Raw genomic sequence first — 23,519 nt, forward strand, 5'->3', positions numbered from 1 at the left:
TTAAAAACAAAATCGTCATTCTAACCGGTTAGGATTTACATCGAAATTCGCTGTAATATCCTGCAAGCATTAATTCCAATAACTGCCACGCACCCTAACCCCATCATTTCCTGTAACATTATGGATATTACTGCAAGCATAATTTTCGAATTCCGTGAGGGGAATAAATTCGCGGACCCACATCATCCACTCTTGGTACCTTACGCACAGACCGACATCATTATTTCAATGGGGGATGAAGGAGTTTAAAGCAATTGAGAGTGCCAGAAGAATTTATATCAACGGCGGATGTTTACTCACGTGTACGCATTTCAAATTAATAAATAACACCTTGCGGTTTTAAACTGGCTCCGGGGAGATATCATGCGGTTAATAAATTGACTGTAATTAAAAGTTTTAATGTTACAAATAGGGTATGTTACTGCTGTTTTATTGTTAAGTAAGTAACATTTATCTTTTTCTAATATGTATCGCGAACACAGCACAAGCAATAGTATGAATAAATTTATTTTTTTTTATTATTTCCGATAAGCTAACAATAATAGGGAGTTTTTGAAATAACCAATTTGAGTAAATTCATGATTTTAAATTTACTACGCATCAGTTTTGCCCGATTATTTTTAACTAACTAAAAATACATTTATAAATCTAAAATTATTATATACCAAACAATTTTAACAATTTTCCTGCGAATAGTTTAAATATTGAAGCTTTTTAAAGTTTGTTTATTTTACCACTAATGCGCAGAACAGCGTTAATGTGTAAAGGGAAAAATAAAAGTATTAAAAATTTATTATTTTCATTTTAAATACGACCTATCGAATGTAAAAAAATATAATAAATAAGTTAGTATTAGTAGTAGTATTTGGATTGGAAAGTTAACTCCATCTAAAAATAGCGATTTTTGAAAAATTGATCGGCTGTAGATGGCTCTGTATTTTATCTTTATCTACCACCGCGCTGTAGCAACGAGTATGTTGAGGCTTTTCTTGATTCGTTATCGGATTACTTGTTGGACTGTCGTGTATTTTTGCTAGGCCACTTTAATGCAAGAAATTTTAACAGTGGATTGCCTGATGCAAAAAGTAACATTATAAATAATTTCGCTGCTCTGTTGGATCTACAATAATTTAACAATTTAAGTTGTAAATGCAGATGTGCACTTGATTTAGCTTACACAAATATATTGTCTAATGTGACGAATTGCCATTATTAGGGGAGAATTCGTATCAACTTTCACTCAGCTCATTTGAAGTTGAAAAAACTTACCGCCCACTAGTGTTTACCTTTAGAAACAACAACCACTATAATTTTAGAAAGACCAACTGTTTAGCCCTAGATGATGATTTTTTTGGAATTGACTGGACTTACCTTTCCAATTTTGAAGATGTCGAAAATTGTACCACAGAATTTTATAGAGTGCTTTATGGCATACTTGATGCATCCATATCGACTTCTATCAGTTATCGTTTACTACACAAATTATCTGCGATTAAAATAATATTATCACAAGACTGTAAAGTTTATGATTGACCAGCATTATCTTCCTCGCTCTGAGACTGCAATTGCCACTGATCCCTAGTCTTTCTGGACTTCACCAAAAACAAGGCGTTACAAGAATACCTCCAGTAATGATGGTAGGGTATTTATTGCCTCGTCAGCCAGCTTAATGTAGTGAATAAGTCTGACATACTAAATAGTATCGACAAGCATTTTTGATCAAAGATTGCAAATTTATATTTTTGAAACCATTAAAAATTATTTTCAATTTGTCCCTGAAAACTAATACCTTACCATTTGTATGGAAAACTGTCAAAATTACCTCAGTATTCAAAAAAGATGATAAGTCTAATGTTAATAATTACAGACCTACCTCTATATTAAGTAATTTCTCTAAAATACTTGAGGTGTTCTATATTCTGTCATTTATCAAAAGTGTTCGTTATAAAAGTTCTCCTAATCATCACATTTTTATGTTAGGTAGGTCCACCACCACTAATTTGATATGTATAACTCATGATATAAGTTCGTCAATAGATGGTAAGAGTCAGATGGACGTCATTTATACAGACTTTTCACGTGCATTCGATACAATTGGCCATGTTATACTATTGAACAAACTTGATGCTTTTGGCCTTATAGATAGTCTTAGTAATTTAATTGTGAGTTATGTGCGAAACAGAAATTGTTACATCAAATACATTTAGATCTCACACTTACACTGCATCCTCTGACGTACCGCAGGGGTCTAACTTGGGTCCCATATTATTTCTTTTATTCATCAATGTCTTGTTGAGTTTGATTTATGCTATAGTTTAGCCTATGCTGATGATATGAAGCTATATTATCAGGTCGACAGTATTGTACAAGCCCTTACTCTATAATGATATTGATACTTTGGTGGCATGGTGTTAGAGTAACAACCTCCAGCTAAGTGTAAAGAAATGCTTTATTGAAAGTTACACCAAACGTAAATTGCCAGTTCAGTTTTCATACAACATAAATGGATGTGTGCTGGTGAGGAAGGATTGCCGTAAAGATCTGGGCATTATATTTGACAACGAATTATTTTTTGTGCCGCAAATAATGATTTCAAGTTTCTACATCAGCTTCCAAGATCTTGGGATTTGTCTTACGAAACTGTAAATCGCTAAATTATCAAATTGCATTACAGACTCTGTTTTCTGCACTCTGTCTGGATCCCATTTACACTTACCATCAAATTAGCCCGGAATCTATACCTTCAGTACTTGAGTTTTCGTAAGAACAATGTATACCCTGCTCGTAACACCGATCACAATCGCAAAATTGATTGTTTTTATATACTAACCAACATTGGATTTAACGTGCCAAGACTTAATTCAAGAAGCAGCGTTTCTCTCACCATACCAAGACATAGTATCAATGTTCTTCAAAATTGATGATTTGCGACGTTAAATTTATATAGTCATGTATATTTCTAAAAAAATATTTTTTCACAGGATTTTTTTTCAATAGTCTTATCTTTTGAATATAAGTTTATTATAATGTATGTGTGTATTAAAATGGCAAAGTTTTTCAGTATGGCTTATTATTAAGTTATAATTTATAACCAGATCATTTCTTTTTAATATGACAATAAACCAGATGATATTACTTGCAATATACCAAGACATACTAAAAGTTTAGTGCAGTCATAAAAGTTATCTTCGAAATATCTATATGTCTACAACATATCAATGGGATAAGGCCAACCCAAATAGGATCTAAGTCGCATTAGCTGCGTGTATCGTATTCAAAGAGAAGCACAAAAACTCCTAAACCAGATAGTATAAAGCAAATTATAGTAGTCGGGTGACGTTCATAACCGCTAAATTGATACACAGTCTACCGACAAATTAGTAAGGCCGCCGTCACTTTGTGAGCCTGCCGTTAAGGTGGTAAGCCCGTTTCAATTAATACGAGCACTCAGTATCGAGATCCAGTAATTCCGTTCAATAAGAACGGCGCGAGAGGTGAACTAAGAACGTAAATTATGCAAATCGCGAGATAGGTGTGTTGGGTTCGAAACTTATACAATGATTTACCGAAATTACCGTCACGACGCGTCGCCCGTCTCCTGCAAAGTACTTGTTCAAGAGATGCATCCCCGCAAGGCACTGTTTAAGTGTGTCTCGCAGCAAACATACGCAAATTTGTACGAAATCCACAAAATAGTTTAGCCAAACTACGGGTATAACTTTTAAGCACCTAAAATTCAGTGCATAATAGGATTTTATCTTCGTCCTATGCAAAGAGGGCACGTTGTTTTGCGTTGTTTAATATTTAAAATATTTCCAATCTTTTTTCCTTCAAAAATTCCAAAATTATGCTAAAAGCAAGTTGAATAAATTATTATGTGACACAAATGTGTCCATAAAAACTTTATTAAAACGAGAAAAAAATATAACCGAATTAGTCTTGGAAAACCGCGTTAAAATTTAATTTATTTTATATTAAATCTGTTCATTATTACCTCACTGAGTATGCCATTTATTACGACAGAGCTGCCAGAACCTGCTCTATTGTGCCGGTTTTACTTTATTTAATCCCCCGAATTAGTACTGAAAAAAGGCAGTGGATAAAATTATGCTCAGGATTAACATTTTTATCGATTTGAAAAGCGGCATGAGTCCGGGGGAATTATGGGAATTACCGTTCTTTTGTCTCATAAAACACACATTTAGTCATTCGTTTAATTTTTAAATATAGCCCAACGCAGATTTATGGCCACACCGGACTGTTGTTTCACGCCTGGAAGCCGTAAAGTTGTTTTCATTCATCGAAAATTGAAAAATTCACCGCGTTGATTTATACGTAAAATAATAGTTTTTCTTTTTTTTTTTGTTACTTTTTTGTGCCAACAATACGGTGTTTGCGTAACGCACGGGGTCTGATTAAGGGTACTTTAATTACGGCACCATTAACGGTAATTAGGAGATCCGGTCTATTGTGGATGCCGAGGTGTTTGTATATCCCACCGGAATACTTCACTACATTCGTCCAATTTATTTATTACCTTATTTAATATCTTCGCCAGCACTAGAACTTTGGGACGTTTACATAGATAATTGTTTTGATAAATTAACCCCCTATATATTTATGTCCATATAAAAAAAATATAAGAATATTTTTGTAAATGTTTGAATTATAATAATGATACGAACCAAACCATTATCGTTCCACTTCTGTACATAATTTTCTGAACGTGCCCAAAACGTTCTAGATTTTCAAATCTTCTCCAAACACCATTCCAATCTTGCACGAAACACCTCTTGGGCAACTAGCAGGTCTTCAGAAGGTATATTGGCGTCACATAATATTTCGACTAACAACTACATTTTATGCTGACTTCGAGTAGTTCATAGCAAATATCTGTCAGAATTTGCTGTTGTACAGTATCCACAAACTGGAAGTTGTTCAGCCGAACTACCACCATCGATGAATGACACATTTTCCTCTACTACCTGTCATCTACTCTCACTTTCCTTTAATCCACATTGAAGCTATTTGATTCATTTCTTCCAAAGTTAAATGATTTCGTTCCATCATAAAACAATAATTTTGATACAATAGACATTTATAAGTCTGGTAAAAAGAAAATCAAATCCATAACATGGAGAATGTCACATTAAAACCCATTCGTTTTAGTCCTGGTTCGTCTGAATAAATGAGACGTGAATAAAAATCCTTGACCGTACCAATCTGGACGGTCTGTCCCATGCATTGTAATCCTGCAACTTTATTATCTAGCCAGATAATCGACTTCCAATTAATTCAAAGCCGTAGCGTGTAACAGTCACAACGAATAAGCATTGCTGGTCACATTGAATCGACGTACAGTGGTTCTCAAAAATTTTTCATTCCTTTTTTTTACTTGTTTTTGTTGTATGTTTCAGTAAAACTTCAAGTCAGGCAATTTTCATTTTTAACTTATATTTTTATCCATTAATGTTAATATTTTATTTTAAAATAATATAAACTTTAACCTATAACAGTAATCTAAGTAGACTTAGGACTTAAAGAGGAACAAAAAATCTTCATGGCATCTCTTTTCCTATAACTTCTTTTTTGTGTAACAAAATAATATATTAGAGATATTAGAGAGTACATATTATCATTTTTTTTTTTAAATTCCAATCAACAGTTAGTTCAAGATGATTAAACCCGTATCCAATTTGGAAATCGTATGACAGTAGGATTGATGCGCAGATGCATAAACATGAACTGAAATTGACGGGTTCATCAACGTTATGAATAATGTATTTTGATCGATTGAGTTTCTCTAATATAACAACACCGAAATAAAGATTATATTGTTTTCCCCCTAAAGCGTCCTAATTGAGATCCATCCGACCTACACGCTCATTCCCAAATTTCTTTCTTCAAAAACTATGGGAGTTTAACTGATGTTCAGTGATCTCCCGTCAGATTAGGAGTTCCGAGCATTGTGAGTCCCAGTAGAACAGAGGGCGCGAAGCACACGGCCCATTGAGTTGGGACGGCCGTTGGCGGTTGACGCGTCACTCCGTCATCCTCTTATCGCCAGCCCGCTTCTTCTTCCACGCGTGATTAATGCCTCCAATACCTCGACCTCGGCCCGCATTGCGTAACCAAAACAGCGGCGCGCAACGTAGGAAACTCGCGATAACTCCCCCACAATTACTAATAAAACTGCCACCCAAAAATAGTGTCGATTTAACGAACATTTCACGCGAAAAAGAAAATTGACGGGCGCCGCTTTAAAACTTCACGTGGCGACGAAAAGTAAAACGGATATATTGTCGGGAAAGTTAAATATTCAGTTTTAAAACTGCTTTATTTAACAAGCTTTTACAAGCTTTTAATGTTACTTAGTAACACATCGCTTTATTAAAATATAAACCCGAGCCGTTACACAAGAATGTTACATGCAAACAGTTTCATTCAATTATGACCGTGATATGAAAATCGTCAAACTTTCAACGGTGACGTGTAAACTCCGCAAAACTTCTCGTACTTAAATTTTTAACGAGATCAAAAAATTGTTTTGTTCAGCTAAGAGTTCGCTAAAAGTTTAAGTGCCTCATACATTATGCAGAGAAGAAAGTTCTCTACCCCTTTAAAATCCCCCGTATTAGACACGTTAATAAATAAGGAAAGATCTTGTTGTTGCGTTTCTTAATTAATCTTTAAATTACGGAAAAATTGCCAGAATTATTGGCAATTAGCCAGTTATGACAGAAGTTTTACGATTATCGCTTCAGAATGCTACAGAGAATAGCTGAAAATTATATCACACATCTGGAAGTTTTTTAAAACTTTGTATCTCTTGTAATCCGTTCATTTGCATATTTGCCTGCCTTTTATCAAGATAAATCTTAAAAATGTGGTGATATAGGCAAACCCGTACATTTCATTTATTATATTATCTTCAAAATTAATGATATAGCCAAACTCATAAAGTGTTCATTTTATTTTATTAAAAATCATTAAAAGATAATAGAAATTACAAACAATCCAAAAAATATGGTTAATGACAATTTCAAAAATTTATTTCTATGAATTATCTGGAATTTTTTATATAAATGTAAAGTACCTAAAAGTTCCAGTTAAAAGAATGTAGTTATTCCAAAACCGACCATGTTCAAAATTGTAATGATATAATCAAACCTATAAAGTGTACATTTTATTTTATTGACAGAATCATTAAAAGAGAATTGAAATCACAAGCAAACCAAAAAATATAGTCAATGACAATTTCAAAAATTTATTTTTATGAATTATCTAGACATTTTGATATAAATTTAAAATATCTGAATGTTCCAGTCAAAAGAACATAGTTATTCCAAAACCGACAATTTAAAACTTGTAATGGTATAGCCAAACCCATTAAGTGTACATTTTATTTTATTAAATGAATCATTTGGTCAAAAAATATAGTCAATGATAATTTCAAAAATTTATTTTTATGAATTATCTATAGTTTTTGATATAGATTTAAAGTACCTCAAAATTCCAGTTAAAAGAATGTAGTTATTCCAGAATCGACAATCTTCAAAATTGTAATGATATAACCAAACATAAAGTGCAAATATTATTTTATTATTAGATCCTTTAAAGCATAGAAATTCTAAGCATGCTCCAGAACTTTGTGAATGTCAACTTCAAAAAGCTGTTTCTATGAATTATCTAGTTTTTGATATAAATTTAAAATATCTGCAAGTTACAATCAAAAGAATGTAGTTATTCCAAAACCGACAATCTTCAAAATTGTAATGATATTGCTAAACCCACAAAGTATACATTTTATTTTATTAATAGAATCATTAAATGGAATAGAAATTCCAAGCAAGCCGAAAAAAAAATTGTCAATGACATCAAAAATTTATTTTTATGAATTATTATTAATTTTTGAATAAATTTAAAGTATCTGAAAGTTTAAATTAAGATAATCTAATTATTCCAAATTCATTCAAAACTCTAAATATATGTAAATATTATTTTATTAATGGATCATTAAAGAATAAAAAATAAAGCAGCGTAAAGGATATTGAGAATGACAATTTTAAATATTTGTTTCCATAAGTTAATTAGATTATATTGTATAAATTTAAAGTATCTAAAAGATCCAGACAAAATAAAATAGTTAATTCAAAACTGACATACGATATACACAAACCCATAAACTGTAAATTTTATTTTATTAATAGATTCATTACAGAAGACAACTTTCAAGTAGACCAAATAATATTGTGAATGCCAATTTGAAAAAGTTGTTTCTAAGAAATTTATTTAATATAAAGTGAAACTATCTGAAATTTTCATTAAAAAGAAAGTAGTGAACTGACGATCTTAATAAATGCAAATGTTATTTCATTAATACATTCATTACGGAATAGAAATTGCAAGCAAGCCAAAGAATGTTGAGAATGACGATCTCAAAAATTTGTTTCTAGGAATTATTGAGATTCTTTGATATCAAGTTAAAGTATCTGAAAGTTCCAGTCTAAAGAATGTGGTTATACCGAAACTGACATGGAGGCACTTAATGGAAAAGTGCAGTGACATAAATAATAAACAGATGTAGATTGTAAGAACTCGATCATTAGAGGCTAAAAGTGGTTCCGCGCCTCCAACAATAAAAGATCGGCCTTTGTTGCTTCGATATTCGTGCCAGGCTGGCACAATTCCAAATAGATTGTAAAGTAATTCGTGGCGGGGGCATTTAATGCATGCCAGGACCTTATAATTAAGTGCTGCTAATTTATAATAAATAAGATAGGCACAAACGTCGAAAAACTTTCGTGCTGGAAATTATACTGTTGGGTCTGCCTTTCAGGAAAAATAAAAACGTCTGCGGTTGGAACGTGATTTAGTATAATAATAAAATCATATTTCAGCACTGTTTGGGTTTGGATTTCAGCGATAGCATCTAGAAGGGAAGTTTATAAGGTTTAAGAAGCTGTCAGTTGTCTCACTTAATTGGTAATTCTGATACAACAAAAATAGATCAGTTATAAATTAACAAGTACATTGTTCTTGTTTTCAAAGAGATAAAGCAAACTCGTTCGGCTAGCTGTAATGTTATTACATCCACATAAATGTAAAATTAACCAACTATACCAAAGCGAACTTGTCCAAATAATAATTAAAGTCACTTCGTACGATATTAAAACCACAAAAGAAATTAAATCCACATGCAGTTTAACAAGGTACACAGAATATTACACACAAAAGTACGTCGCTAACTGCTACCTTTATAGCCGTTCTCTTTTGCTCTATGGTAAACATTATTAGATTCGAAACCTATTACGAATACTGCGTACAAAGGAAGCCATGATGTGCTTTTGAATAAAACTATATGCAAAAGATAATTTGATTAATTATCTTACAGAATATCCACTAGTAACTCCATTCAGTTTACGTTATGAATTTTACATCAAAGGCGTTTGTAATTGGATGTCTTTTAGAGAATCTATTGGTACCACTTTTATCATATAACTTTAGAGTCTTCTATAAAACTCCTAATGCATTTTTTTCTTTTCCAGATTTCCAAGATGGTTTTCTGTTGCCAAGGTAAGTAATAAATAAGAAACAGCTATATTAAAATGAAGACTTATTTATGGTAGGCGGAAAACGGAAACAATGTCTGTCTAACCATAATAGTTGGTCCAAAAATGTTAATATTTTTTATGGAAAAAGTAGCCTTTTATTTTATTAATAAACCACATTAATTTAAGTACACGTACACATATAATAATATTGCAATAAGCGTTGTCCTTTGAACCTTTGTCCTAATTGAACAAAACAATCGTGAGGCACGTCCCACCGCATAACAACCCACGCACCCAAAGCCACACACACAAACATATTTACAAAGAAAATAATTCAATAAAGAATTCCCATTGTGGCATAATCATCGAATCCATCCCCGAAACTATAAAACAACACAAATGCGTCTTTCAAAATGAAATTAACCTCCTTTGTGAATAAATACGTTTGTTTATAAAGGTCCCATTCCATAATGGCGAAACGAACTCTTTATGTCATCTTAATGAATCCTATTTTTCCTCTTCCACTCTATAAAAGCCGGGGTGGAAATGAGTTTAATTCGAGGGGTCGCTTTCGTTCGGGACGCTGTTTTAAATTGAAATCGAATACAATGCATGTTCGTTATTTTTTAGTTTTTTTTTTTACTTCGTGTCGGGCTTTTCGACCCAGGATCATTACGCTGTCGTCGATTTCTTGTGATTCACGCGATAATAAATGGAATGTTGTAATGACCATTTGTAAATGTATCAGATATACATTAATAACGCACTTATGGATCAGTGAGCTCCAGTAATTGTTGATAAAAGTATGCTGAAGAAAAATTAATAAATAAGAAATTCATTCTTTAAGAATTTTTATTATCAGTCAACGTAAAATTTAATTTAACTAGGAATAATTGATTTCAACATTCTGAAAAATCTTTTATACGTAAGGGAAAGTCGTAAAATTGTATCGAGTCGGCTCTTGTAAATTTATAATATAACTTTATAAGTTATCCAATATTGCAAAAAACTCTGTTTCTTTGTTGTCAGTAAGTGGTAAACATTCTCTTTAAATTTAATAGGCAAAAATATATTAAACTTAACAAGTATTGACACTGACATTGTTTCCTTAGTATACCTACATTGGACAAAGAAACATATTCAGCGAAAATTCAAGTAGAAAATTCGTCACATAGATCCAGTGGTCCAATTTTAATAAAATTTGTTGCATTTATAGCATTCTTTCATTCAGTGTCCAAATTTTAATCATAGGGTATGTGAGTTTTATAGACGGTGAATTATTACTTTATGAACTTTCATTTGTAGTATTTGCTAATGGAAGCACGCCTGAAGAAGACTATGAACGTTGTACAAGAGGTTTTGGAAGACTTTGAGAAACAAATGCTCATGTTGATGTCGCCTTAGAATCTGGCTGAAATAGACAGCAGTAGTTTCTTACCACGCGAAATGTTTTGTTAGTATTTTGAACGTTTTCCTTATTGTTTCCTGTTAATACTTCGGGTCAATAAATGTCTAGGTCATTGTGAAGATCCAACTCACTATCAGTTTAAAAAATGGATTACTCAATATATTCTACATTTTTCTTTGAATTTTAATCTATTTTCTATTACTCCAATTTTTGTGTTATTTTTTTTATATTACCACACAGTGAATAGGCATATTCATTAAATATGTTCATTAAAGCCGTGCCCGAACTCAAGGAACATACAAAATGCATTTTGGATAAAGTCAACGTCGAAGAACTGGAAAAGAATAGCACCGATTAGGATAGAGAATGACACAATGTATTATTTTAATGGCTCGGAAAGGTCGAATAGAAATCTGACAGGAACACCCCAAACCATTCAGGATATATCCATTCTATTAATTAAGGGAAGTGGCTCAAGATCGCACCAAGCGTAGCGTCGCGACGTCTGCCGATTTGTCTCTGTGTGATTCCTAATCGATTAACATTGCTCATTTTGGAATATATTAATTTAAAAAACTTCATTTGAAAGTAATCTATAATAAAAATAAAAATTGCAAAAAAAAATATTTTTTTATTCTCTTAATATATTTTAACATAGTTACATACTGGTTATTGTAAAAATAATTAAGGACATGGAAAGGAATTGGGAAGAAAAATTTAAATTACAAAATGTTGGTCAGGACAAAAATTAAAACTTGTTATATAACGTAGTTTTAAAACAAAAAAAAAACACAATTTGTTTGACGTTTCTAGGTATTTCAGATAACGTCAAAATATGACTTTACTAATATTTTGTGTAACATTTTCTTGAATTTTTAAAGTAAACGGTCACTAAATTCAAATTTTCAACCTGCCTAAGGAAACATGGAGTCAGGAGTAAATAGTTCTCTTCAAGATGCTGAGTGTCTCACAATTTCTGACAACTCCATCAACGATTGCAGACCAATGAGTGTAACACACATCGTGCTTTCAAATTCCACCATCGTGTCAGTGGACGACAATTCTGCTACGTGCGTCTTTGGATCAAATGATCTGAATGAAGAATATTATCAACTTGATGAGCAAGTAGAATCAAACACTTTCATAAACATTTACAAGAAAACTGGGGCGGTAACTACTCCGAGAAGGAAGGCTAAAAGTACCATCATAACATTTAATAATTATGAAACTGAGAGAGGATGTAAATACATCGTTGAAAGAACAATTGAGAAAATTAGAAAATCGTATAGAAGAAGGGCCAAGAGCACCACTATGGCGGGCCAACATGATCATGGAAGAAATAATTTCAGGAACCCCCACCCCGAAAGAAAGAGTAGAGGAACAAATACAAAGAGAAAACGAGGAAGACCACTGAAAAGCACGATTTTGACGATCGAAGACTATGATGATGAGGATGTAATTGATGAAACGAATGTACCCGAAGATGACGCCACGGAGGCGAAGCCAAAAAGGAAACGAGGAAGACCTAGGAAGGAACAAGGAGATGTAGAAATAGACGTGGACGTTCAATATTTATACGTATGTTTATCATTTACAAGTCTGCAATCTTCAACATCTGCATTGAACATTATAAAAAGAAACTACAATCAACTTCCAGTATACGAATCTAAACAACCAAGAATCAAGCGTAAACGTATGTACTGTGGACAACAACAGAAGGACGCTCCTCCTGCTAAGAAACCAAGAAAATAGATCAAACTAATCACCACACAAATTTATTTTCAAATTATCAATTATGACTGGGAAAATTAAACAATGTGAATGAATACTGCTTTTTTGATACACTTTTTTATCATTTTTATAATAAATCCGTTTAAACTTTGTTGCTTTTTTATTGTTTATAATATGATAAATTCTATTTAATGAATTTTCGTTGGTTGTTATGTTATTGAAAGCAATTTTGCGAAATTAACTCATAAATAGCAATCCAATCTTCAGAAGAATAAAAACCATCTGACCACAATCGATGCCTCTACAGTTTGCATTGATCATGAAAGAATGATGCGGATGTGAGGAACGTAAAGCGAAAAAAAAACGCCTATGTACGTTTTCGGGTCAGTTTTCCCGGCGACGACAAAATTTACGATATACCCGTCCCCGGGCATGGAATAAAATATTTATTTTGCAGTTTATCGCTGTGTTTTCGTGTCTGCAATCTGTAATCTTGGCACATAAATCCCTCAATGGCATGGGCAAGGATGGATGTAATGGGCAAGAATTGAATGAATCCTCCGGAGAGCCGAATCTAGTTTAAATAAGCGGGAATATTCGGCGAAATTTACATATTTTAATAAAAAATCCATTTGACCCGATAAAAAGTCTCGTCTATAATGAAGCAATACGTCTTGTTAGAAAAAAAACTGTACGTCAAACTCGCCCCCAAAAAACTTATTACTTAACTCTTCTTAAGGGGTATTAGAATCTTTTTGTGGATGTGCGGAAACTCCAGTCCAGGCACAGTCTGTTTGTGTGTAACCAGGCCGAGAGACGTAATAATTCAGTCCCGAGGGATTCGAGGCCAAAAAAAGCATCTGCCCGTTAAACTGCGGCGATTTTCATCCCGCGACCTGGCCCGGCTAATACATCACTCAGGTTTGTGCCTGCTGTTGCCCGCCAACCAACTGCGCTGGCACGCTTTTAACGGCGCTTCCCTAATTACTCTTTAAAGACGACACAATGTAACAAACTTATTTTATCCGGGTACAAATATTTTATAATGTTTTTTATGCCATCAATCATGTGATTACAAGTTTCCCCATTATCTTTAGGTTAGTTTGCATTAAGTTATAAGGATATTTTAATTTGTCAAAAATGGCAACCTGTCTCGGCCTAACTAGCTCAGATTATACTGATTTAATACACAAGAATATTTTTATAGTTATTGAATTCACATTCTTTTGTGTAGAAGAGATTTTTTGTTTATTTCCATATTTTCAGGTTAACTCTTTTTTGTTCCAACAGTTGGTTTAGACTTCATACTTTTATTCCTACATATTATATGTTGAAATATTAAATATTTCATAAGAGTTTTATTACTGAAATGACATAAAATGGATTTACCAAATTCAAATTAAAATTTACGAGACTCACTCATGTTATATCAATACTCAAGCGAAAGAATCAAACATCAATACTCATTAAACAACTAAATTTCAGTAAAATCTGTCACATAGTTTCCTTTTCGTAGAGAATGAAGCAATAAATAGATCAAAGGTGTGTTGGATAAAGTTCATGGTACTGATTTTGCGTAAAACTGTTTGCAATTGGATAAATGAATTTAAACGTGGCCTTACATCCACAAAAGAAGAACATCGTTCAAAACGTCCAGTGGTAGTCGGTATTCCCAACTTGATAAAATCAACGATGTGGTTTCAAATGTTCAACGAGTTAAAGTGCATGGAACAGTTGAGACACCAAGCTAATTGTGCCGTGTTAAGTCTCAAAGGAAAATAAACGCAATCGAGTGACTCTGAAGCTGTTTTGGCATTTTTTCATGGCAAACGATTTTCTTTGTCGATATACACCTTTGGATGAACCATGGATCTATTTCGCTCCAGAGACAAAGGAACAGTCAAAAGGCGACGACTCCGAAGGAGACAGAAACAGTTAATTTGACCAACAAGGTTATAGTAGTTAGTGCGTTTGAACTATTTGAAGTTCTTCTGAAATCTTTGAATCTAGGTGACTTAAAAGACTTGAATAAACTTGGATTTAATTACAGCTAAAATAAGATAGTAGTGAAAAAAATTTACGTATTTCTATGCTTTTCTATTTCTAACTTATTGAACGACTCAGTATACTAACTTGTTAAAAATTTTCTTAATCTTTTTTATGTGAAAATTTTTCATCCCGCTTTTCCAAGAAATAATAAAAATTAATTAATAAAATGTGTTCTTAATTTTAACAGTAATATATAGTTTATTTTTGTTATTAAATTTGTTTATATATCTAAGGTAAATTAAATATACATATTATGTAAAGTATAAAATACTACAAATAAGGTTTCTGTAACTTAATTGAATGACTCAATTTATACAATGTCATCTAAAAAATACCAGTATATTAACTTGTGTTACCAATTTTTAAACTTGCTTGTTAAAGATTTTCTTATTCTTTTTGTAAAATTTGTAATTTAATTTTTCCAAAGAAGGTCAAAATTAATTATTGTATTAATTTTAAGTTAGTAATACTTTATTTTTGTGATCAAATTTTATATTTATAAAATAAGTTGAAATTGAATTGATCTACAACAAATGTATAAAATGACAAACAAAAAAAATAATTATTTATATTGCCATAATTTAATTATTAAATTATTTTTATTTAATATAAAATTAAAAATTATTTTCAACAAGTCAAAATAAATATTCTGCCTCAGTAAATATATTTTTTCTCTGATATTTCGTAACCTTTAATTTCTTTTTTAAATGATTTCTTTTCATCTTTAGTCAAAAACGACTATTCTGTTTGTTTATGTATTTTAAATTTAATCTTTATTTTTTCTTTATTACTAGAAGTTTGTTTTTGAAATAAATGAGACAAATAATGATTTCCAATTTTTATTAACTAATTAATTAATGTCAGGAGAAAGAACTGAACCTATACTTTTTCAACATGTGAAAAGTACAAAAAATAATGAAATTGAATTTCTGTACTAAATAAGTGAATTATTGTTTTTTTCCTTTTCTTCTAAGACGCGACAATAAAGAACAGTGAAGGAAATTTAAATTCATTCAGGAAAACTCCTTTAAACGTGCATCACATTTAAATCTTTGAAATGAATTCCTGAGTTATTGTGTCCTTAATCGCGCGTTCGAAAGAAATATATGCGTTGTAAACACGCCATTAATAGGATAACTGCCAAATTCCATTAGTCCTTCTCATAAAAAATCTCTAATGTTCAGGCCGAGGTTAAATAATTCCCACTTAATGTCTACCGTAAACTATCCAAATGTTTCCAGGGCTAGTTTCACGAACTTATTTCATTATTCGATGCGTCGAATGTAACCGGGAAGACCGAGTTTTAATGGTGGATGGAAAAGTGTAAGAAATAAATCACAAGTTTATGAAACGTATAGGAAAAGGAACGCGTTGGGACCTTGAACTTTCGGGATTTAATATAACCAAAATCAGAAATTACCAAAACCCGTAAATTTAAATGCTGATAAAAATTACGGGAGTTGTTACGAAAGAGACATTTAAAACAAGCGCTCCCCTAAAAATAACAAATTTGATGGCCCATTTATATACATTAAACGTAGGAAATACTTTTTCCGCAACAAGCTTGCCCCGGCTCGTTCTCCCCGCATTTTTTTCTCTCGATCCGTGCCATTAATGCCTTTTGTTTGTTTCAGCGATGAAAGGAGAAATAATTAACTGCTCTACTCACAAGGACATTTACTTTTTGGAGACCAACACGAAAAATGAGGTAACTACTATTCTCTCGGCTAATTTTTTCCCTTTCGGTTAGCAATTTGTGTTTTGTCAGGGTTTTTCCTTTCTCCTTTTGTGCCCCGTTTGCTTTTCCGGCTGCACATAATTAGTCAAACAATTACTTTCTGAAGAAAATCAACACCATCGCTAATTTTCGTCATAAATGTTTTTTGTTCAATAAGAAAATTGAAGGTTTTAAGCGTCTTACATTATCCTGACCAGAAATAACACAAAACCAAAGTAATTAATTTTCCTAAGTTACACAACATTTTTGGTATGGTGACAAAATTATGAATGAATGTTAAACCAAAACGGTCTGAAGCAAAGTTTGTGCCGTTTGAAACTACAAACTGGCGTACAAAGGTTTAATTTAATAATAATCTCGTGTCTGCCATATTCAACCGCAAGACATGCGTTTATAATGTAACATAGAATAATAATTAATAAACAAATAAGTTACATTGGGCTATTAAAGTTTCTCTTGCGGAAACTTTCATAGTTTACTCGCTGTGCGACTTGTTAGTCATATTTATGTTTGGAAATTGCTACATCAAACTTTCGCACAAAGATTATTACTTCTTTTGTTGTTGTTGGAAACGTTCGGAATGACTTAAATAATTCAAGGGGGTATTACAAGACAAAAACTTTATCAATTAGTTTTTTTGATAATTATAAAAGAAGTTTATGAAAAGTTTTCTTTCGTTGCAGACTGCAGATTTCGCGAATTTGTTCGCATCGCCGGCCGGACGGGAGATGTTCAAGTACAAGCCGAGACCGAAACACAAACAGAAACTGAACCCCGCCTTGGACGTAAGTAATTTTTATTTATCGCACTATTTTAACCGTCCCCTTTTATCGTTTTTTATCCGGAAATAAACCCCGTTATATAAATTGACTCGGCACTCGAGAATCTATATTGTAGACAGAAAAAACCCTTTTCTTGTTAAGAGGGGTGGTTAAGATTTATTCGACGGAATAAATATGAAAGCGAAATATTCGTTTAATTTATCATGCTTTCAAGTTTTTGAAAAATTCGTGTTTTTAAATGGTTTATTAAAAAAATATTAAAAAGCGACACCGAAACGTATTTAGTAGGGTCCTACAGGTAATACATAAAAAATTCAGCGAAATCCAAAGGGGACGGGTTAAAAAATAATCATATACACCGAGTGCTTCTTAAAAGACATCTTTAGTCATAAAATTGATGTTATTTTAAGTCGAAAAAAATAAAACCAAAATTCAATAATATTTTAACTCTCAAAAAGTTATTGAAAATAATGTATTATTTAGTAGTCTTCATAAATAAGCTGTTTTATGATAATGATATAATGATGATATTTGACTACTAATAAACAGGTTACAAAAAATAAATGTGAAAATCATATATCGTTGATATAATAATAATGATAATGCAAATAAAAAAATTAATATAATTTTATAAATGTAGATATAATAAAAACAGAATACAGAAATTTAAATATTGTTAAATAATATATATATAAATACACTTTTTTTCTCCTCAAATTTAAATTTCAAAAATTGTCGTATCCTTTGGTGCCCACAGTTCAATGTAAAAAACTCTTCACGTATTGTTACAATGGCGTAGATTCTGAGGGGTTCCTTTTTTCTCTCCCTATTTTCTATGCCACTGAATATTACTTAAAATTATTAATCTTTTCTATTCTTTTTTTCTTTTTTTAGAAGAAACAAGGTACTCTTGATTAATTTTGCCATTTTTGAGATATTTAAGATTTAAATTCATTTTAATTTTCCTCATTTAAACATTTAAACTGAATTATCTCAAAAATGGCCTTTTTTTCAAAATTGTGTAAAGTTGTATAGTTTTAAAAAATATTCAGTGGCGAGGAAAATAGGACGAGAAAAAAGGAGCTCCCCCAGAGTCTTTGTTACTCTGTCATTATAGAAAAACTTTATTTGTCCAGAAGAAAACGGAGGTATATTCCTCAAATCCTGAGAATGGATTTTCTGATCCAGTCCAATAACAATTATTTTGGCAATTTAACTCATTTAATGTAAAAACTAGCTGTTATCCGAGAAAAGTATCCACTCAAAGATAAATAGTTTTCATCAGCAAGTAACCCCATGAACAGCTTACATTCCATATGGATATTCTGAACAATATTAAATGTGATCAATACAATGGATTCGTCTTTCTAGCACCTTTCCAATGAGGGTCATACGGCATATTATTGAATTTGAAAAAAAAAAATCTTGCTTCAAACTACATTTCGCACATTACTAGAAAAACGAGATGTTTAGAAAAAATATTCACCGCCAGTGAATTTATTGCAGTTAAAGTATTCACCCTGTATAATAGAAATATCAAAATTTAACCGGTAAACCCGCACACAGGACACCTTGTTTTCACGCATCATCAAAATTCGTTTCGACGGCGTATCCAAAGTTGATCGACTGGTATAATCCATGGAAATTATTAATTCGAGGGAACTCGTCTGACCGATTCTAATTTTGCAACACGACCGAACTAATTTGATGTTATGGATTTCGTCGAATGATCCCCCGCGCAAATTGCCAAAGTTTTATTCGGTTGTAATCAAGTTAACAGTAACGGGAACGTTGCGAGCGCTATGGCCAAGTTTTCGAATAATTTAATTTTCCCTCTCGTCACACAATAGAAAATTTTCCAAATAAATTATTTTTTTTTTATTTGCTCAACACCTCGCGAGTTTTATAGTTTTAGGAAACTGGTCGATTAGAAATTAGTGCGGTAAACAACTGCATTTATTGTTGTGCATTATAATTTTATGGCGGTGCAAATTTTCGTAAAATAGAAAAACAATTATTGTTTGTATGTTGTAATGGAAACAAAACATTGTACAAATAGCAGAGCTTTCGAATCTAAAAACAATATTTGTTTCTAGTTAGGCATTTAATATTAAATGTACAAATATGAAATGCTAGCAATACAGCTTAAATATTTGCACAGGTTATGTCTATTTGTATTTCATCGTGCCCTGAATATTTAATAATTATAATGTGAAAAATGATTGTTAGTCGTTCAATGTAAAATTCATATTTACATTTTTCTGATAAGTGTAACACATCTTCATTATATCATACCACAATTTTCTTATTATATTATTATTTAATATTATATACATTATTCAGAATTGTTTTAGTCATAAAAAGAATTCTTAGTTTGATTTCTTATAGTATTTTATTAACGATTGTGTTTGTTGCTTATTAGGTTGCTTAATTTGCTATTCTTTATTTTAATTTTAAAACGAATAAAAACTTAAAAACCAATAATCAATAATCCCTCATTTTATTCACTTAAATATATTATACAGTGTGGTTCCGACTTACTAGAGAAAACTTTCCATAAGATAAGAGAGATAAGATGCTTACCAGCCTGTTACTGTTAAAGAAAAAAGAATTCTTCGCTTTATTTCTTGTATTTATAATTTATTTTTTATTATGCAACTCAAATTCCTGTTGTTCATTATTTCATTCAATTGAATATCTTTTACAGAGTGGTCACTACTAAGTAAAACTTGCATATATTATTTTTTACTCAGATTCAGATCTTAAATGACCTAGATACAGTATCGAGCAAAATTTAAAAAACAAATACAAAAATTTAAATTACAATGTTTAACTGTTAATAACTTTCTGTTTGCTTAAAAATATATTGTAATTTAAATCAGTCAGTTTATTCGTAATCTTCACCAACACGTAGTTTTAATTCACATATGTTTGATTGGTATTCATTTAAGTGTACAGCTCAGGCAGTATACGAAACCTGTCTCAATGAAGTTGGCTCAACTAACAATTAAGAAATTTAGCATGTTATATGAAAATTTATTAAAAACAGTTTTCGATTTCATTGGAAACCTTTATTTGCTTCTGGCCAATTAAATTATATTTTTAAGTAAGAAAGAAAGAAAAATGTTAAAAAATTGCTAACATTAGTTTATAGACAGAAAATTAATGAAAATTAAATTAAAAATTACCACTGCGTTACAGAGCCTTTTCGACTTATTACCGCCTGGATACGTCTCGACATAGTGTTAATTAATGTTTGGCAATCATCCCGAGTAAAATTGTTCCAAATTTCTTGGAAATGACAACGCAACTCTTGGATGCTTTTATGCGGGATGTGATCGAAGCTTTCTCTTTGTGATATTCATGAAAATGTTTAAAAAATACTCTAATAACATATAGATAGACGAACAATCGCATATAAAAAAAAATGTTTGCTTATAATGAAATAAATTTCATGTTTTGAATGGTTGGGCAAACTTCACATGTTGATATTTCTAGACAAAACCATCAAAGTTTTTGTATACAGAGAATCTGTATGTAGTTGATGTCACTAGAGGAGGTAGATCTAGAAAAACTACCAGCATAAAGAATTGCACAAGTCTCCGCGTCAGACTCCTTTGGAACAGCACTTGAAATTAAGAAGGTTCTAGGAAACGTTGACATTTATGTACATAAGGTTTGTCGTCTAAAACAACCGTTCATTTTTATTAAAAATAGACGAATCTCTTTGAGTGCGTCCATGAGAATGTAAACTGGATCACTGTCAAGTGGAATACAATAATATTTTATGATGAAGGTAAAATTAACTTACATAATTCAAATGATATTCGTTGGATGAGATGTCCAGAGATTGGACCCAAAGTACGCAGTGCGTATAATGATGCTTGAAATGTAATCACTTAGGGATGCTTTACTGATATTGAAATGGATTATTTAAAAAAAAATAATGGAATAATGAATAGATATTATTATCAAGAAATCTTCAGCAACACAATGCTAATGTATACAGATGAAAATAATGCCAATTATATGGTAAAAGTTGTAAAGCAATTGTTCCGAGACAATAATGTGACTGTTATAAAATAGCTAGTCTAGATCTGAACCTTATTAAGAATCTTTAGGAGGTGATAGATAAAAAAATTTAAAAATACTAAAGAATTGTATAACGCAATTATTGCAACATGGAATTCAATTCCAAAACAATATATTCATAACGTTATTAACTCTATGAGAAATAAAAACAATAAAAATAAATGAAAAATAAATAAATAAATTACTAATTTAATAATATTATAGTTTTAATTACAAATAACAAAAAACAAACATCAAAGATAAAAATTAATTGAATCTACGTCCAACGACACGATCTAATGAATACATATTACTCCCCAGCTAAAATATCTGAGAACAAATTTAATTTCGAAGCTAGTTTTTATTTATATTGTTTTTTATACAAAAAATAATTGGACATTGTTTTCTGGAATCCGTCTAATGGACCATAAGCTCTCGAGAGCAACAAGAGGTCCCACTTCAGCTCCCGGGCGCGTTGCTCGAAATATTTGTGGAAAAACATCTCGCAATCGATTACCGGACATTTGCAGGCAAAGCACGTAAGGCAGTTACCGGGAATCAGGCTCACCCTCATTGTTAAATTATTTTTATGACACCCAGAAACCCGCTTTAAATGCTAAGTAACATTAATGGCCGCGACAATTTTTACATTCTCCACGAACAAGATTAAAAATGATTTTGCGACCGTGTTTTGTATATCATTTGGTCTCGTAATGGTGAACAATTTTTTTAACGGTGGTATAGTTAATAATTAAGGTGGAAACTCGTTTAAAAATATATTAAACGGATTAAACTTATTTGATTTTCAGCTTGCGCTTAAACTGAAGAACGTACAATCGTAACTTTAATGTGTGTCATTTACACCACAATGACATCGCCATATACACGGGTAAGCGCCACTTTTGGCTGCATTTCACAAAGGCAACGCCGATTAACGTACGTACATACATAGTGGCACTATACGGTCGTTACTTAATAGAAACTATTGAATTTTACATCCTGGTATTTGAATGATGCTAATGAAATGAACGGTACGTACATCAAATTAAATTACATGGTATAGCAATTTAGTTGAAACATCGTGTGTATGAGTATGCCTGCACTTGGTAATAAAATTAGCGAAAGCAATTTTGATCAAAGAGCATATCAAAGGTTTTAGATAATAGTTAATAGAAATTCTGACTGAAATCGATGCTGTTCCTCGAACGGGTAATAACAGAGTTTCCATAAAGGAATATTGTTCGGTGTATTGCTCGAAGTGTGATTTATATGAAACAATTTTGGAGCCTCATTATTTATTGCCTGCGATTAATTGTTTTTTTTTAACGTGACATATTTAATATCACAGCTTTTAGAATAAATTTTCTACACATTTTTTTCATATAAATCAATCCTTTCTAGTTTTTAATTCACTTATCTAACTGTAAGTATTTTTAATTATCGTTATTAAAATATTATTATACAACTGTATCCATTTTATTGATTAAATTAATATTCTAAAAAGCATTTAATTATTTTTTTTTTAAAATGTTTAAACTCTAATTATTTATAACAATATAATTTGTTAATTTAATTATTTAAATACAAGACAATAACATAACATATTCATTCCAAAATTGCAAAGTCACATGCGTCTTCAACAGCTACTTCCCAAATTAACTAAAAATTGCTAAAATAATTTTTGTAATGAAGAAAAATAATATTCAAAAATTATATTATTGTAGAATAAGAGGAAATCAAAATAAACTTTTAATTTATCTCATTGTTAGACTTTAATGTATTGAATGGATGAAGTGACATCAAATAAACGAGAAGCAAAATTTAGTGTTCCCCAAGGTTCCATTTTGAGACCTTTGTTATTTATATTCTACATAAATGATTTACTCTCACATCTGACTGTGGTTTAATTTTATTTATACACAGACGATATTTCTTTTTTAGTAGAATTTTTGGGAAATACTGATTATGATATGAAACGAAACTGAATACTTATCTATCAGTTCAAAAAATCAATAAACTTTCTCAGACTGAGATTAATTTCCAAGTTAAACTAGTCAGTTAACTTAAACTATGGCTCTGGCTAAACAATGTAATACATTTTTTGCATTAAAAGACATGTTAAAATAAGTGCTTATCAAATAGCTAGAATATAATATTGTAGTTTCGACAATATTAAAAATTTACGA

The 23,519-nt window shown here is 31.3% G+C and overlaps 1 protein-coding gene across 1 annotated transcript in view; it reads left to right on the top strand.

Annotated features, from left to right (window-relative positions):
• LOC109601597 (uncharacterized) overlaps window positions 1–23,519 on the top strand; it is a 113,483-nt gene that overhangs the window by 64,276 nt on the left and 25,688 nt on the right. Inside the window, exons 3-5 of the mRNA XM_049968348.1 lie at window positions 9,549–9,576; window positions 16,377–16,450; window positions 17,164–17,265. Of these exons, the coding sequence (XP_049824305.1) occupies window positions 9,558–9,576; window positions 16,377–16,450; window positions 17,164–17,265 (195 nt within the window). The 5' untranslated portion in view covers window positions 9,549–9,557. The remainder of the gene's footprint in view (window positions 1–9,548; window positions 9,577–16,376; window positions 16,451–17,163; window positions 17,266–23,519) is intronic.

The sequence above is a fragment of the Aethina tumida genome, chromosome 1 (assembly GCF_024364675.1).
Source record: "Aethina tumida isolate Nest 87 chromosome 1, icAetTumi1.1, whole genome shotgun sequence".
Lineage (NCBI taxonomy): Eukaryota > Metazoa > Arthropoda > Insecta > Coleoptera > Nitidulidae > Aethina > Aethina tumida.